The sequence below is a fragment of the Polypterus senegalus genome, chromosome 1 (assembly GCF_016835505.1).
Source record: "Polypterus senegalus isolate Bchr_013 chromosome 1, ASM1683550v1, whole genome shotgun sequence".
NCBI classification, from domain to species: Eukaryota; Metazoa; Chordata; class Cladistia; order Polypteriformes; family Polypteridae; genus Polypterus; species Polypterus senegalus.
The window spans coordinates 75,480,643-75,497,881 of NC_053154.1; the positions used below are offsets into that span (position 1 = coordinate 75,480,643).

A 17,239-nucleotide genomic window follows, 5' to 3' on the forward strand; every position below is an offset into this window, starting at 1 on the left:
TGGATTCTGTGCATCTCCTCTCTTCCTCCAGACTATGGGACCTTGATTTCCAAAGGAAATGCAAAATTTACTTTCATCAGAGAACATAACTTTGGATCCAGCAGCAGTTTTGTCTTTAGCCCAGACGAGACACTTCTGATGCTGTCTCAAGAGTGGCTTGACACAAGGAATGCGACAGCTGAAACCCATGTTATACATACGTCTGTGCGTGGTGGTTCTTGAAGCACTGACTCCAGCTGCAGTCCACACTTTGGGAATCTCCCCCACAGTTTTGAATGGGTTTTGTTTCACAATCCTCTCCAGGGTGCGGTTATCCCTATTGCTTGTACACCTTTTTTCTACCACATCTTGTCCTTCCCTTCGCCTCTCTATTAATGTGCTTGGACACAGAGCTCTGTGAACAGCCAGCCTCTTTAGCAATGACCTTTTGTGTCTTGCCCTCCTTGTGCAAGGTGTCAATGGTCGTCTTTTGGACAACTGTCAAGTCAGCAGTCTTCCCCATGATTGTGTAGCCTACAGAACTAGACTGAGAGACCATTGAAAGGCTTTTACAGGTGTTTTGAGTTAATTAGCTGATTAGAGTGTGGCACCAGGTGTCTTCAATATTGAACCTTTTCACAATATTCAAATTTTACGAGATACTGAATTTGGGACTTTCATTAGTTGTCAGTTATAATCATCAAAATTAAAAGAAATAAACATTTGAAAAGCATCAGTCTGTGTGTAATGAATGAATCTAATATACAAGTTTCACTTTTTGAATGGAATTACTGAAATAAATCAACTTTGTCATGATATTCTAATTTTATGACCGGCACCTATATATATATATATATATATATATATATATATATATAAGAGAGAGAGAGAGAGATATATATTGCTCGAAAAAATTAAAGGAAACTTCTGGGATATTGATCTGGCAGAGGGGGTTGTTAATCAGTTTCAGCTGCTTTAGTGTTAATGAAATTAACAACAGGTGCACTAGAGGGGCAACAATGAGATGACCCCCAAAACAGGAATGGTTTAACAGGTGGAGGCCACTGACATTATTCCCTCCTCATCTTTTCTGACTGTTTTCTTCACTAGTTTTGCATTTGGCTATAGTCAGTGTCACTACTGGTAGCATGAGGCAATGCCTGGAACCCACAGATGTTGCACAGGTAGTCCAACTTCTCCAGGATAGCACATCAATACGTGCCATTGCCAGGTGGTTTGCTGTGTCTCCCGCCATAGTCTCAAGGGCATGGAGGAGATTGCAGGAGACAGGCAGTTACTCTGGGAGAGCTGGACAGGGCAGTAGAAGGTCCTTAACCCCATCAGCAGGACTGGCATCTGCTCCTTTGGGCAAGGAGGAACAGGATGAGCACTGCCAGTGCCCTACAAAATGACCTCCAGCAGGCCACTGGTGTGAATGTCTCTGACCAAACAATCAGAAACAGACTTCATAAGGGTGGCCTGAGGGCCCGACGTACTCTAGTGAGCCCTCTGCTCACTGCCCGGCACCATGGATCTTGACTAGCATTTGCCATAGAATACCAGAATTGGCAGGTCCACCACTGGCACCCTGTGATTTTCACAGATGAGAGCCGGTTCACCCTGAACACATGTGACAGACGCGGAAGGGTCTGGAGAAGCTGTGGAGAATGTTATTCTGCTTGTAACATCGTTCAGCATGACCGGTTTGGTGGAGAGTCAGTGATGGTCTGGGGAGACATATCCATGGAGGGTTGCACAGACCTCTACAGGTTAGACAACGGCACCTTAACTGCCATTAGGTATCGGGATGAAATTCTTGGACCCTTTGTCAGACTCTATGCTGGTGCAGTAAGTCCTGGGTTCCTTCTGGTGCACAGCCATGCCTGGCCTCATGTGGTGAATTTATGCAGGCAGTTTCTGGAGGATAAAAGAATTGATACCATTAACTGGCCCCCACGCTCGCCTGGCCTAAATCAAATAGAACATCTCTGGTACATTATGTTTCAGTCAATCCAATGACGCCAGGTTATGGCCATTCTGTGGACCATTATATTGTTATAGGTTAATTACAATCAGATGCCTTAAACTAATAAACAGTATGCGGTTAATTTCAGTGCATTTATAAAGCCGCGTCAGGGATGTGGATCTAAAAAAGAAAGAAAAACCACAATGGAACAAAAGCATTGCTTCGTCACTGGGTGCCGCCAGTTTGCAAAACCGAGCTAAGAACTTGCGTACGCCACGGTTTGAGCTAGCGTGAAAATGTGCGTGGCTTTACACCAAAGTTAGGTTATATATATCTCGATTTGAGCGTGGAAACGGGAGTACACAACATTTCTGTGCGTACACACTGTTTATACATGAGGCCCCTAGTCTATCCAAGGAGGTAGCGCTCCCTGCTGCATGCAGCTTCTCAAATCTACTAAAACAATGACAGATGAGCATGGACCATGACTCCTGCCTGCAGATTTGGGAGGGATTCATGACACTGTGAAATGTGAGATGAAAACATTATACAATAAGCAACCTTGACTCTTATCTCGGACTCTTACTCTGTGAATGGAAGCTCATGGCCTTTCTTGACAGTCTGGATGCCTGCCCGTTTTAGGCTGGGGTCCACCTTTCTAATAAACGTCTCCAGGACTGCTCGATAGCAGTGTACCTTTAGAATTGTACTATCTTGTCGTAGTCTTTGTATATAATCTTCTTTAGCATGACATGCTGCCTCTCTTGCTTTGTAGGAAAGCTCATGGCCTGGAAGATTCTTAACCCAGCAGCTCATGGGATAACCAACCATGATGTCCATCACTGCATCTTCCAGTTTCTCTTCTCTAACGTTAGAAGGAGCATAAATGCCAGGTGGGGTTAAGTTTTCATGGGTGGTTAGTTTCATATAGCAGCAGGCCACAGAGGTAATACCCACAGCTCGGGGACAATGAACAAAATGACGAATGAGAGTGGCACTGAGGTCTCCACAAGCATGAAGCCCTGTAAGAATAAAGTCTTCATTACACTTGTTTTCAGCACAAAGAAGTTTTTGGTTTGTGTCACAACAAAAGGGAAGTTGTGAATAATCTGTAAGTGTAGTGCTCTCTGATGAATCGACCTGCCAAGAATTGGTTTTCTCCTTCATGCAGCTGTAGTGGTTGTTACTGTGGCCTTGGGCATCACCACTTGTATTCAAGTCCCTCTCAGCTTTTGCCACATCACAAAAACGGCAGATGTGAGGCTGGCCATAAGACTGTGAGGCATCCTGGACTGCTTTGAGGGGACTAGAACTTTTGTGTTGATCAGTGTGTATCTGGGGCTGCAGAAACATCAATAAGTCCTCCCATGATCCTCTGGGGTTCAGCCAGCCTGTAACATGCCTTGGCAGGGACTGTGGAAGTTGGAACTGGAAAGATGAAGCAGCTCTCCCTTCCTGAACAATACACAGAATGAAGAAAATAAAAATACTATTTGATATCAGACTCAACAGCATGGCAAATATAATGTCAGACCAGTAATTCAACACAGCTATATAGTTATAAAATTATAAAAAGCTTCCTAATATGCACCAATAATTTCAACAAATATTTTCCTTTTTTTTTCTACACCCTTATTCCAGTATAACATTTCCATGATTACCTTATAACACAACTGTTCAGTTCTGGGCTCCTTTTTGAAAAGTCTGGAATGACATATGTGGTAGGGAAGGTTAACTGGAGCGTTCATCATGCATATGAATACTTCATGATGTCAAGAAAGATATGGCCATGCTTTGAAAAAATAATTATGCTTATTTTGATGTTGCATGCGTGTTTGCTAGGGGGTGCTAAATGTACAGTGTATCATATAGATGGCATTGTGATAGTTTTTGCCCATTTGTTTTGATATAAACTCCTCTAAATAATGACTATTGGTGTTTATCTAGTTAAAATGATTACACATGAGAATTATCATTCTGCACTTACTGTATGATATTTACAGTGCATCCGGAAAGTATTCACAGCATATCACTTTTTCCACATTTTGTTACCTCACAGCCTTATTCCAAAATGGGTTAAATTCATTTTATTCCTCAGAATTCTACACACAACACCCCCTAATGACAACGTGAAAACAGTTTACTTGAGATTTTTGCAAATTTTTTAAAAATAAAAAAACTGAGAAATCACATGTACATAAGTATTCACAGCCTTTGCTCAATACTTTGTTGATGCACCTTTGGCAGCAATTACAGCCTCAAGTCTTTTTGAATATGTTACCACAAGCTTGGCACGCCTATCCTTGGCCAGTTTTGCCCATTCTTCTTTGCAGCACCTCTCAAGCCCCATCAGGTTGGATAGGAAGCGTCGGTGCACAGCCATTTTAAGATCTCTCCAGAGATGTTCAATCGGATTCAAGTCTGGGCTCTGGCGGGGCCACTCAAGGACATTCACAGAGTTGTCCTAAAGCCACTCCTTTGACATCTTGGCTGTGTGCTTAGGGTCGTTTTCCTGCTGAAAGATGAACCGTCGCCCCACTCTGAGGTCAAGAGCGCTCTGGAGCAGGTTTTCATCCAGGATGTCTCTGTACTTTGCTGCAGTCATCCTTACCTTTTTCCTGACTAGTCTCCCAGTTCCTGTCGCTGAAGAACATCCCCACAGCATGATGCTGCCACCACCATGCTTCACTGTAGGGATGGTATTGGCCTGGTGATGAGAAGTGCCTGGTTTCCTCCAAACATGACGCCTGGCATTCACACCAAAGAGTTCAATCTTTGTCTCATCAGACCAGAGAATTTTGTTTCTCATGGTCTGAGAGTCCTTCAGGTGTCTTTTGGCAAACTCCAGGCAGGCTGCCATGTGCCTTTTACTAAGGAGTGGCTTCCGTCAGGCCTGATTGGTGGATTGCTGCAGAGATGGCTGTCCTTCTGGAAGGTTCTCCTCTCTCCACAGAGGACCTCTGGAACTCTAACAGAGTTACCAATGGGTTCTTGGGCACCTCCCTGACTAAGGCCCTTCTCCCCCGATCGCTCAGTTTAGATGGCCGGCCAGCTCTAGGAAGAGTCCTGGTGGTTTTGAACTTCTTCCACTTACAGATGATGGAGGCCACTGTGCTCATTGGGACCTTCAAAGCAGCAGAAATTTTTCTGTAACCTTCCCCAGATTTGTGCCTCGAGACAATCCCGTCTCGGAGGTCTACAGACAATTCCTTTGACTTCATGCCTGGTTTGTGCTCTGACATGAACTGTCAACTGTGGGACCTTATATAGACAGGTGTGTGCCTTTCCAAATCATCTCTACTCAACTGAATTTACCACAGGTGGACTCCAATTAAGCTGCAGAAACATCTCAAGGACGATCAGGGGAAACAGGATGCACCTGAGCTCAATTTTGAGCTTCATGGCAAAGGCTGTAAATACTTATGTACATGTGCTTTTTTTATTTTTAATAAGTAAACTTTTTTCACGTTGTCATTATGGGGTGTTGTGTGTAGAATTCTGAGAAAAAAAAATAATTTAATCCATTTTGGAATAAGGCTGTAACATAACAAAATGTGGAAAAAGTGTTGCGCTGTGAATACTTTCCGGATGCACTGTATCTGCCTGTGTATGTTGCAAACATCTGCTACTGCACTGCCCCAAGTCACTGCTGCAATTGAGCAGCACGAAAATAAAAGGGGAAGCATTGGAGTTATGGAGGGTTGGTTGATTCTGTAAAGCCCCACTGCAGAATATTGCAGTATGGCCCTCTTTAATCATTGGAAAATTTTAAGAAATTCTTCTATCCATTTACAAACTCTCTTAATCCAGGTCATAGCTGCAGGGGCAGCTTTCCAGACAGCACCAGTCACAAAACAAGACAACCAGCCTTGTTGTGGAAAGCTGAATATATGAAGAAATTACCAGGCAGATGTGCAAATTCCACACCAGCCCTACTACTGTGCCACTATGCTATTCTAATGTCTAAATGTTTCATTTAAAACTATTATATAAATTATAAATAATATAATTATAACATTATTTATACATATTACAAACTAGAGGGCTTTGCCCCCTGCTTGCTTCGCTCGCCTATTGGGCCTGCGCTATGCGCCAGCCACTTCGCATCTCTGCCGCTCTTTTTGTGAAGAGTGGGGCTGAATGCACCCCAAGGAGATGTGGTTGCTCCTCCGAAACCCCCTCTTAGATGGTGATACAATGGGAAACAAATATTTTTTTTTTTTTTTAACCACCTCTTTTGCTTGAAGAGCTGTTGCCATGCCATGTGATCTGCATCTTGTGTGGTGCTTCGAACATTTAAAAGCCTGTACAGCAGTTGTCCTTTTGTCTTACTGCCTTGTCTCTCTTCCCCCCAGACATCCTCTGCTCCTGTTGGGGTCCCGCTCCCGAGGCACGCCCCTATGAAGAGGAAGATTTTCTATTCTTTTGAGAGACTGAACTGTCCCATCCGACTACACACGAAGCTTGTTTCTCTCCTGAAAGAGACTTATGTTTGTTTGAAGTGTCTGAATAATGTTTCTGTCTCTAACATCTCCTGTGTATCTGGGCAACTCTGTGACCCAAGCGTGACAGCGTATGCAGATTTCACTTTCACCAAACAACAAATCTTTTAATTACATCTCTTCATTGGGAAGAAACAGTACTTTTCCCCGATGGCAGTCCGAATTAGACAATCTGCGTCTCAGACTTAAAGTTTAAATATGAACAATATATTCAATCTCTTTTCGCTGTTCCGTTATATCACCGAGTAATAATTTCTGCTTGTTTGCGCTAATGCAATTTTACCATAATTTTTTTGAGACTTTCAAATTTTTGTACTTCCATTATCTCTGACCTGCTCTGCATGTGTATCGCGCCAATGTTTTTGAATTCTTTACAACATTCTACTTTGTCATCCACTATTTGTCTTTTATTTCTGGCCCCAGGCGTGATTAAATCTCTTGGCACAAAGTCTCGTCTTGCGGGACATTAAAGCATCTCTCTGAAAAAGTCTCATCTCGTCCCAAGATTTTTTTTATATAATAGAGATATTATTGGGTGTCACAGTGGTAGTGCTGTTGACTCATAACAAAGAGACCACAGTTCACCCCTAGGTTCCTCCCTGCATGAAGTTTGCATGTTCTCCCTGTGTCTGCGTGGTTTTCCTCCAGGTTCGTTTGTTTCCTCCCACAGTCCAAAGACTTGCAGGTTAGGTGAATTGACTTTGCTAAACAGACCCTAGTGTGTGTGTGTGTATGTGTGTGTGTATTCACCCCACAATGGACTGGCACTCTGTCCCCTATGACCCAAGTCAGGTTATGCAGTTAAAGTAGTAAATGGATGGATGGCCAAATATTAATTCAAAAATAAACAAACAGGATTCTTTTTAAAATCTGTGAATTGTTTTATGAATTAATTGACCTGATCAAACTATAAATTTACAAAATAATTTTGACTCTTTCAGTTCTTTGCAGATGTGCAGCTGTGACTACAGAGGCTTGGGCAGCAACAAATAGAATTTAGAAAGAAGAAAGTGATAAAGTTACAGTGAAATGCTTACATATGTGTACATAAAGTGTATGTGGGAGGGCTGAATTTAAATTCAGTTTTACATATAATGAATAGTAACATCATCCCTATCTTCTATTTTGTGAACTTAAAAGTTCTGATAAGTTACAAACCTTCACATTCCTTAAGTTCTCTTTCTTCAATGTGTAGAGGAGCTGTTCATCAAACTTGGTAGCCATGGAGACGAGGACACGGTCCGCCTCGACGCCGGTGACAGACAGCCCAAGCCCAAAAGAGAGGTAACGTGACAAATGTCCCTGAAAAAAGCAGATCTTATGTTTAGCATAAGAGAGGCATAAAAAAGCAACTCTTTAATAAAAGCACTTCACTGATAGTCTGAATTTATGCAATATTATTGGTAATTATTTTTAAAATACAGTATAAATTAATTTAAACATGTTTGAATATATGTAAATGAAAGGAGCATTCCTCTCAGCTTAGGAACCAATTTTTTCTCAAACAAGTTTTCATTTAAACAAGAGCTTCTTCTGTGTAAGAATGGGAGGAAAATAAGACTTTACATAAAAACCTTCAAATATGCATATATACTGTAAGCTAGTAATTAGTGATCTCATGTTTACTGATGTTCCTTAGAGTTCTTTTTTCAATTTTGATCTTTTAGGACAACCAAAAAAATCAGTGTCCTTAGAATCCTACAAAGTAACACTTCAAATGCATAACTAATGACTACTCCCGGTTTTCTATGATAAAAAAGGAATCCAGGCACATGCAGAAAAAAATTTAGACATGGGCAAATGTCTAAACTAACCAAGGAAAAATAACTACTCGCACTCTTTGGCTTTATTGAAAATATTTTGAGCAAGAAATATTTAGAATGATGTCGGCGCACATGAATGTGCCAACACAGCCAATGTGCTCAGTATCCTTCATGATCCCATATGCCATGTTATATTGCACAGCTACAGTCTTACAGTGTTTTGCTAATATTGCATGTTATAATAGACAACGACATCTAAATTCCATAATTAAACACATATACCGTAAAATTTATATATTACAGCACTAAAAATAGCTACAAATATTTAGCAAATAATTACTTATGTCATAACTATTAAAATGATTTTAAATCCTGCAGGTACTCATTTTAATTCTGAGCTATAAAACTTCATCTCTTATTGAATTTGTATTCTTATTATGCACACTTCACTTATGAGTACAATGCGCTATACAATATTTAAAAACTAGGTGTCTCTGCCCCCTGCTCGCTTTGCTCGCCAACCCCCGGGTGGGCATTACGTGCTACCCACTTTACGGATCTGCCGCTCGCATATGGGGAAGCAGATGTACAATTTAAACAGATTGTTATTTTCATGGGAATTGTTACACATGCATAATAGAACTAACTATTTTACATTACAGTGAGTAATTAACCATAGTAATAAATTGAAAGAAAATTATCTTTCATGTTGCATTAGAGGTATTTGTTGCATTATACGTTTTGGTTCTGTTTGGCTTTGAAATTAACATGCAAATACTTTTTAAATTTAAAATTTTACTGTAAAACTTAAGTAACAATTTTTTGAATCAACTTTTCCTCAATATCGCATTGAATTTTGATTCTGTGTTTGGATTTACATCGTGACAACCCAACGTATAACTGCCCGTGAGTGACTGTTGCTTCTTTCTCTCTTATAAATAAATCAGCTTTTTAAAATGTTTGTCCCTGTGATTTGTCAATTGTCCTAGCAAAACCTATTCTAAGGGGAAACTGTAAACGTTTTAATATGAATGGCATATCAAGATCTCCTTTGGTGTCTAATGTTATCGACGGACCTGTTAAAATTTTACATGTCAGAATTGTTCGACCAATTTTGAATAAAACTAATCTTGTCCTATTGCATAGCCTTTCACTCAGACATAAATTATGCAGTAACATTACGATACATCCTTCTTTCAACAGTAATTCGGCCGGTGGAAGACCAGACAGTGTTAACGGTTGTAGATATTCTACGGGATATTGTAAGTTGATGTTTTCATCTTCCGCACCATCAGCACCAACTGTTTCAGCATAGTCTATTGATACGCATTTGACCAATTTGCCATGTAACCGATCAACAATTTTTGTGTTAATTCGTTTGACTTCATTGTTTCTCGGTGCTAGGATTGCCCTTGTACTCATTTCTTCTGTTGATAAACCTTCAGGATGAAATTCTTCAATAAGATTTTGACATAATACGTCATTATTTTATTGGGAAGTGAGGAAAACATAAAAATTTATAAGAGCGCAGGAACTGTGTCTGACAAAAGCATTCACACGAATGAGAGGTGAGAGAACCGTTGGCGTGGTTGAGAGGAGGACGGGATTTCAAAAAATCCCTTGGCAACAGAGTTGTCTCAAGATTTTCTTTTATAATAGAGAGATATAGCAAAAACCGGAAATGCAACATAAACACAAAACAAAATGCTTAAACAGAGACATAATATATATATACACGCGGTGGATAAAACAACAGAAACACCCAAATATACAGTATATTAATATAATAAGGACCTTTTCAGAATAGTTTCAGTCCTTCCCGGAATGGTGGCATACAAGCCCTGAACTGTGGATTTGAGGATACTGCACCATTCTTCAAAAACAAAAACCTTCAGTTCTTTGAGGTATGAAATAGGTAAATATCTACTTTGGATGATGTGCTGAAGAACATCCCATAATTATCTAATGTCGTTTACATCTGGTGACAGGAGAAACCATGAAAGGAGTCTAAATTAATTCTGTTGTTCATGAAACAAGTTTAGTAGAGTCTAATGGGGCACCATCACCCTGGAATAGGGGAACACCACTGGGGAATAAATGCTTGTACTACCGAGTACATCTAATCCTGAAAAATGGCCACATATTCCTTGGTCATTACTTGACCATACAAAGTAATCACCAGCTCTAATTACTCTCATAATGCAGCTGCTCATAACATTGCTTACCCACAACCAATTCCAACCTCCACATTTAACTGTTGGCAGCAAATACTGTGGCTTGAAGGATTCTTGTGGCATTAACCAAAACCAATCTGGATGCAGATAACTGAGTGAAAGACGACTCATCTCGCCATAATATTTTTTTCCACTACTCAACAATCAAGTTTTATGCTCCTTACACCAGGTTATGCATCTTTGTGTCTTTGCCTTGGCTATAACTAGTATATAAACAGCAACCCTGTCATAAATTCCAGCTCTGTGAAGTTAAGATTGGGTTACAGAAGTGATGACTCAATTATGTTGTAATTTATGATGCATTTTATTCTTTAGTCACTTCTAATAACTATACCATAAAGTGCTGGCTTCTCTCAGTTGGTGGTTAGGCTTGCAATTACTAGTTCTCATTGTTGATTCAGTTTGTTCATGTTCTGCATATGTTGCCATTATTTTTAAGATTCAATTAGACATGAACTAATTTACCCATTTTTGAGAGTGACGCACCTGCAGTTTGGGAACAGACATTTTGGCTTATTTTGAATTTTGTTCGTTGCCCACTTTTTGTTTTGAAAATTTATATATCCAAATGACAATTTTCAGACCTACTTTATGAATAGTAACCAGAAGAAATGATTTACATTTCCAGCAGCATTTGTAATTGATATTTAACTGCTTCAGAGATAAATTATTTTGTGTATTTTCCATTTTTTTAACACCTATATATGTTCTATACACATATACACACACTATATATTTATGCTTACCGTATAGGTATCTGAATGTAAACACAGATGCACACACATACACGCAGAGGATTTAGAAACCATTCAAAACACTTTACTTTCTGCATCTTTATTGTGTTGCAGATTTCATTTTAACTAGATACATGTGCCATTTTCACCCATTAATCTTTTTGTTGTTGCCATCACCACTATGCTTCACCATAAGCATGGTATTAGGCAGGGAATGAGCAGTACCTTGTTTTCACCAGACACTGGGCTTGGACTTCTGCCTGGAAAGTGAAATTTTTGTCTCATCAGACCTCATGCTGTGAGTCTTTTAAATGTCATGCGTCCAACTCCAAGTGTGCTTTCAGATGCCTTTTACTCAAGACTTTTGATAAAATGGTGATCCTTTGATCATTTTTTTTTCCCCAGGACTTCGGATTCTCTGTTAAGAGTGACAACTGGATTCTTGATCACCTCCCTCACAAAGGACCTTCTTGTCTGGTAATCCAGTTTGGCCACCTGCTTGGACTTCATGGCTTGGTTGTTGTCCCCCCACGCAGTATAAATTATGGGACATTAAATACACAGGTGTTATTCTTTCTAAACTAGCCTCAGAGCCACTAATTCTTCTCAGCCAGCCTCAGCACTATCAGTGATGAACTTGGTGAAAGGTTTCACCAAGACAATGCCAACATGGAGAAATACTACAGTACAGTACTAGTGAAAGTGGAGTCCATCTATGCTGGGAGACTACTGTTTGAAACTGATAAGCGAAGCATTTGACAGTATCTATAAATGAAAAACTGTGACAAAACATTTCTAGTTTTCTCATGTGTTGCTTACGTTGTAATATCACAGTGTATGTCTATGCCACTGGAGACATTCTGAGGACATGTTTCATTCTGGATTATTAAGAATAGATTGATAGGCAAAAATGGCAAAAGTATTAAATTAAAATTAAAAGTACAGAACAATAAAAGTGTGTGTATATATATATATATACACTAATAAAAGGCAAAGCCCTCACTCACTGACTCACTCACTCACACTCTCCAACTTCCCGTGTAGGTAGAAGGCTGAAATTTGGCAGGCTCATTCCTTACAGCTTACTTACAAAAGTTGGGCAGGTTTCATTTCGAAATTCTACGCCTAATGGTCATAACTGGAACCTATTTTTCTCCATATACTGTAATGGACGTTAGCTCGACAGCCGTGGGGGGCGGAGCTGCGTGTGACATCATCACGCCTCCCACGTAATCACGTGAACTGACTGTGACCGCGGTACACAGAAAAGAAGGAAGAGCTCCCAAAGAGGGCTGACGCGAGATACAAGTTTAGTGAGAAGACACGAGGTATAAACGAGACTTTGGATCACTTTGTAACGGAGTTAAACTTGCTGTAGCGAGAAACTTTTAAGTGCCAGGTCTTAGCTAACATTAAATACTGCTGTGGACATCGCGAGATTGCACGAGATAGCACAGGCACAGCTCAGAAGCTTCGATGCATGTACTCCGATCGGCTCATGTGAACTGACTATGAACGCAGTATGCAGAGAAAGCAAGACCTCTAAAGAGCGTGGAGACTTTTGACCACGTGAACGTGTCTGCAAAAAGTGGCGTTTCCTGCACTTGAAAAATACAACAAAAGTCGGGCGGCTGGCGCGTACACGCGTGCGTAGCTGTGCCGACCTTTGAGACGCTGACTGCGCTTCTGCCTTAAGTGAAAGTAAACACTTTTAATTTTTTTCTTCCTTCCCATGAGCTATAGCCCAGACAACTGTAAACACGGGATCCCATTTCTAGACTGCGGCAAACTAATATTAAGGCGCTTCGCACTTTCTTTTACACGTATACGATTATGAGGTCATCAGGTCGGATTATGAAGACACGCACAGGAGTGGAGGACCGACAGTGCCATCCCGGCCAGTTAATGGCAGGGCCGTCTCTCCAGCCTACACAAGACCCACCGCGACGGTCCCCAAAAGGTACTCATATCGTTAGTGAAGACATCTCTCTACACTATATAAAAGAAAAAGGCAACTTTCCTTTCTTTACACCTTTTTTCCTTTTATCCCAAACCAAAGCCTTTCTCTCAACATTGCAGAGGACACAAAACTAATTTTCTTTAATTGCTGGTAAAGCCGGTAAGGCACATTAACCAGAGGAAGAAATTTGGACGTTCACAAAGAAAATGTAATTTCTATACCACAGCCGTCGTGTAGCGCCTTTCAAAAGGGATCTACTACCGAGAGATGATCCATATACATTTTAGCTGCTGTTAGTACTACTTACCTGTTGTGTTACACAGTCTTTAAAATGTAGTTTACCCGAAACCATTCCAGTAGTGCTCAATGTAGCTTTACTTCTTAAAACGTTAATGTTTTACTATTTAATAACTTATAGACTACATTTTTTTTCCCTTGCACTCAGTGACCAAAGCTATACACACACATAAAGACAAATACATATACCTGTGCGTATGTATGTGTGTGTATATATATATATATATATATACACACACTACACTAACAAAATACCCGCGCTTCGCAGCGGAGAAGTAGTGTGTTAAAGAAGTAATGAAAAGGAATCATTTTGAAAATAACGTAACATGATTGTCAATGTAACTGTTTTGTCACAGTTATGAGTGTTGCTGTGATATATATATATATATATATATATATATATATATATATATATATATATATATATATATATATATATATATATATATATATATATATATATATATATATATATATACTGCTCAAAAGAATTAAAGGAACACTTTTTAATCAGAGTATAGCATAAAGTCAATGAAACTTATGGGATATTAATCTGGTCAGTTAAGTAGCAGTGGGGGGTTGTTAATCAGTTTCAGCTGCTGTGGTGTTAATGAAATTAACAACAGATGCACTAGAGGGCAACAATGAGATGACCCCCAAAACAGGAATGGTTTAACAGGTGGAGGCCACTGACATTTTCCCTCCTCATCTTTTCTGACTGTTTCTTCACTAGTTTTGCATTTGGCTACAGTCAGTGTCACTACTGGTAGCATGAGGCGATACCTGGACCCTACAGAGGTTGCACAGGTAGTCCAACTTCTCCAGGATGGCACATCAATACGTGTCATTGCCAGAAGGTTTGCTGTGTCTCCCTGCACAGTCTCAAGGGCATGGAGGAGATTCTAGGAGAAAAGCAGTTACTCTAGGAGAGCTGGAGAGGGCCATAGAAGGTCCATAACCCATCAGCAGGACCAGTATCTGCTCCTTTGGGCAAGGAGGAACAGGATGAGCACTGCCAGAGCCCTACAAAATGACCTCCAGCAGGCCACTGGTGTGAATGTCTCTGACCAAACAACCAGAAAGACTTCATGAGGGTGACCCAAGGGCCCCATGTCCTCTAATGGGCCCTGAGCTCACTGCCCAGCAGCATGCAGCTCGATTGGCATTCGCCATAGAATACCAGAATTGGCAGATGCACCACTGGTGCCCTGTGCTTTTACAGATGAGAGCAGGTTCACCCTGAGCATGTGACAGAAGTGAAAGGGTCTGGAGAAGCCATGGAGAACATTATGCTGCCTGTAACATCATTCAGCATGAGCAGTTTGGTGGTGGGTTAATGATTGTCTGGGGAGACATATCCATGGAGGGTCACACAGAATGCTACAGGCTTGACAAAAGCACCTTGGCTGCCATTAGGTATCAGGATGAAATCCTTGGACCCATTGTCAGACCCTATGCTGGTACAGTGGCTCCGGGTGCACGACAATTCCTGGCCTCATGTGGTTAGAGTATGCAGGCAGTTCCTGGAGGATGAAGGAATTGATACCATGGACTGGCCACCACACTTTCCTGACCTAAATCCAATAGAACACCTCTGGGACATTATGTTTTGGTCCATCCAATGCCACCAGGTTGCACCTCAGACTGTCCAGGAGCTCAGTGATGTCCTGGTCCAGATCTGGGAGGAGATCCCCCACAACAACATCTGTCATCTCATTAGAAGCATGCACCGATGTTGTCAGACATGTATACAAGAACACAGGGGCCATACAAAGTGCTGCGTACAATTTTGAGTTGCTGCAATTTAATTTTGGCAAAATGGACTAGCCTGCCACATAATTTTTTCACTCTGATTTTTGGGGCGTCTTTGAATTCAGGGCTCTGTAGGTTGATCATTTTCATTTCCATCAAACGATGTGGCATCCTTTCGTTCCTAACACATTACCCAGTCTATATCAGTATATCAGTATCACCCCCTCTGCTACTTAACTGACCAGATTAATATCCCATAAGTTTCATTGACTTTATGCTATACTCTGATTAAAAAGTGTTCCTTTAATTCTTTTGAGCAGTGTATATATATATATATATATATATATAGATATATATATATTATATATATATATATATATATATATATAATATATCACAGCAACACTCATAACTGTGACAAAACAGTTACATTGACAATCATGTTACGTTATTTTCAAAATGATTCCTTTTCATTACTTCTTTAACACACTACTTCTCCGCTGCGAAGCGCGGGTATTTTGCTAGTGTAGTGTATGTGTATATATATATATATATATATATATATATATATATATATATATATATATATATATATATATATATATATATATATATATATACATACATACACACACACACACACACACACACACCAGTAACGGCATACTGCACGATAATGTTCACTGAATACACTTGACTTGAGCATTCATACTTTTCATACTCTTTCTCTGTATGTTTAGCATTCATTTGCTCAGAAGTTGATGTGCTTGCTACTTCCTGAGCAGCTCTTCTTTTCTCCACCCTAGCGGCCCGCTGCTTCTTTTCTTTCGTTGGTATCTTTTCGGGTTAAAACTGATTAAGTTAGTTTTTGTGTTGCAATTACTTAGTACGTTTTCTTTAAATTTTCACTTAAGCTGGCGCTTAAGTCTTCAATCTGCCTCAAGAATGATTAAAGATATGAAGAAGTAGGGGAAGTGACCGCAAAGGTGGTAGGGAATGAGAATGGCGCCCATACACACGCGCTGCACTGCCGCCCAGCTGCATGCTGCCGAGAGTTGATTCTACAATAAAATCAAATAAAAATAAAAAGAGTAATAAAAATCATTACCCCGAAAGCGAACAGTAGACGTCACGTAGTATATGTGTACCAAATTTCAAGGCAATAAGTGAAACAGTTTATGAGCTACAGGTGAGATAAGAATATATATATATGTATTGTAGGGTTCCTAAACTCTTTTGGGACTCGTCCCAATGGGACGACGCACCAAAGAGCATCCCAAAGCGAAGTCGCTGCATCTGTGGGAGACAGCTTCTCAGTTGCCAGGGCAACACAGGGCAAATCTGAACTGACTGCGGTCACGCTATAAGTGCCTGTCATTGATGGGTGATGCAAGCAACATTATAAATGCAGGGAACAGTATTACTTGGCCACAACCCTGCACGATTGCTGTGACTGTGTATAGGAGAGTGGTAGATCCTGCTACAATAAAGCTGAATAAAACTGCTTTTGCTAAAGTACTAAGCAGCCTGGTGTTTTGGGGTACAGACAGGGACTCATTATTATTATATATAAAAAAAACTTACAAAACTTGGTTTAAAAGCCTCATTGTATTGATAGCCAGATTTATTTAGGTTATCTCACAAACAGTACTTGTTGGTTTACTTCTCAATAGTCATTCTCTGTTAACTAGCGTTTCTGTGTACTTCTAACCTGCAGCCTTACAAATGACTCATTTTGACTGCTGAATAGAAAAGTTGCAAAATTTTTATTTCAAGCTTTATTGTGAGAATAAAAAAACAATAATAATTATTGTCTTCTACAAATTGCTCACTGCAAATCTATTTAAAGTTGCTTGCCCTATTTATACACTAATGTGACTTACTAGAAGGACACACACATTTTCTGCAGCCTGAAGGTACACATGTTTTTCCACATGCACCGAAAAGATCCCGTTTCACCTGATAGGAGGACCTTTTAAATGCCAGAATTTGTGAGTTCGGTGTGACAAATCCAGCTGGGTGTATTTGTGGTATGTGTCTACTGAACAGAAC

The 17,239-nt window shown here is 40.2% G+C and overlaps 1 protein-coding gene across 4 annotated transcripts in view; it reads right to left on the minus strand.

Annotated features, from left to right (window-relative positions):
- Window positions 1-17,239, minus strand: part of rrnad1 (ribosomal RNA adenine dimethylase domain containing 1) — a 43,867-nt gene that overhangs the window by 8,258 nt on the left and 18,370 nt on the right. For all 4 annotated transcript variants that reach the window (XM_039750957.1, XM_039750963.1, XM_039750982.1 and 1 more), the window contains 2 exons: window positions 7,606-7,749; window positions 2,532-3,400 (listed from right to left, as the gene is read on the minus strand). In XM_039750957.1, the coding sequence (XP_039606891.1) occupies window positions 2,532-3,400; window positions 7,606-7,749 (1,013 nt within the window). The remainder of the gene's footprint in view (window positions 1-2,531; window positions 3,401-7,605; window positions 7,750-17,239) is intronic.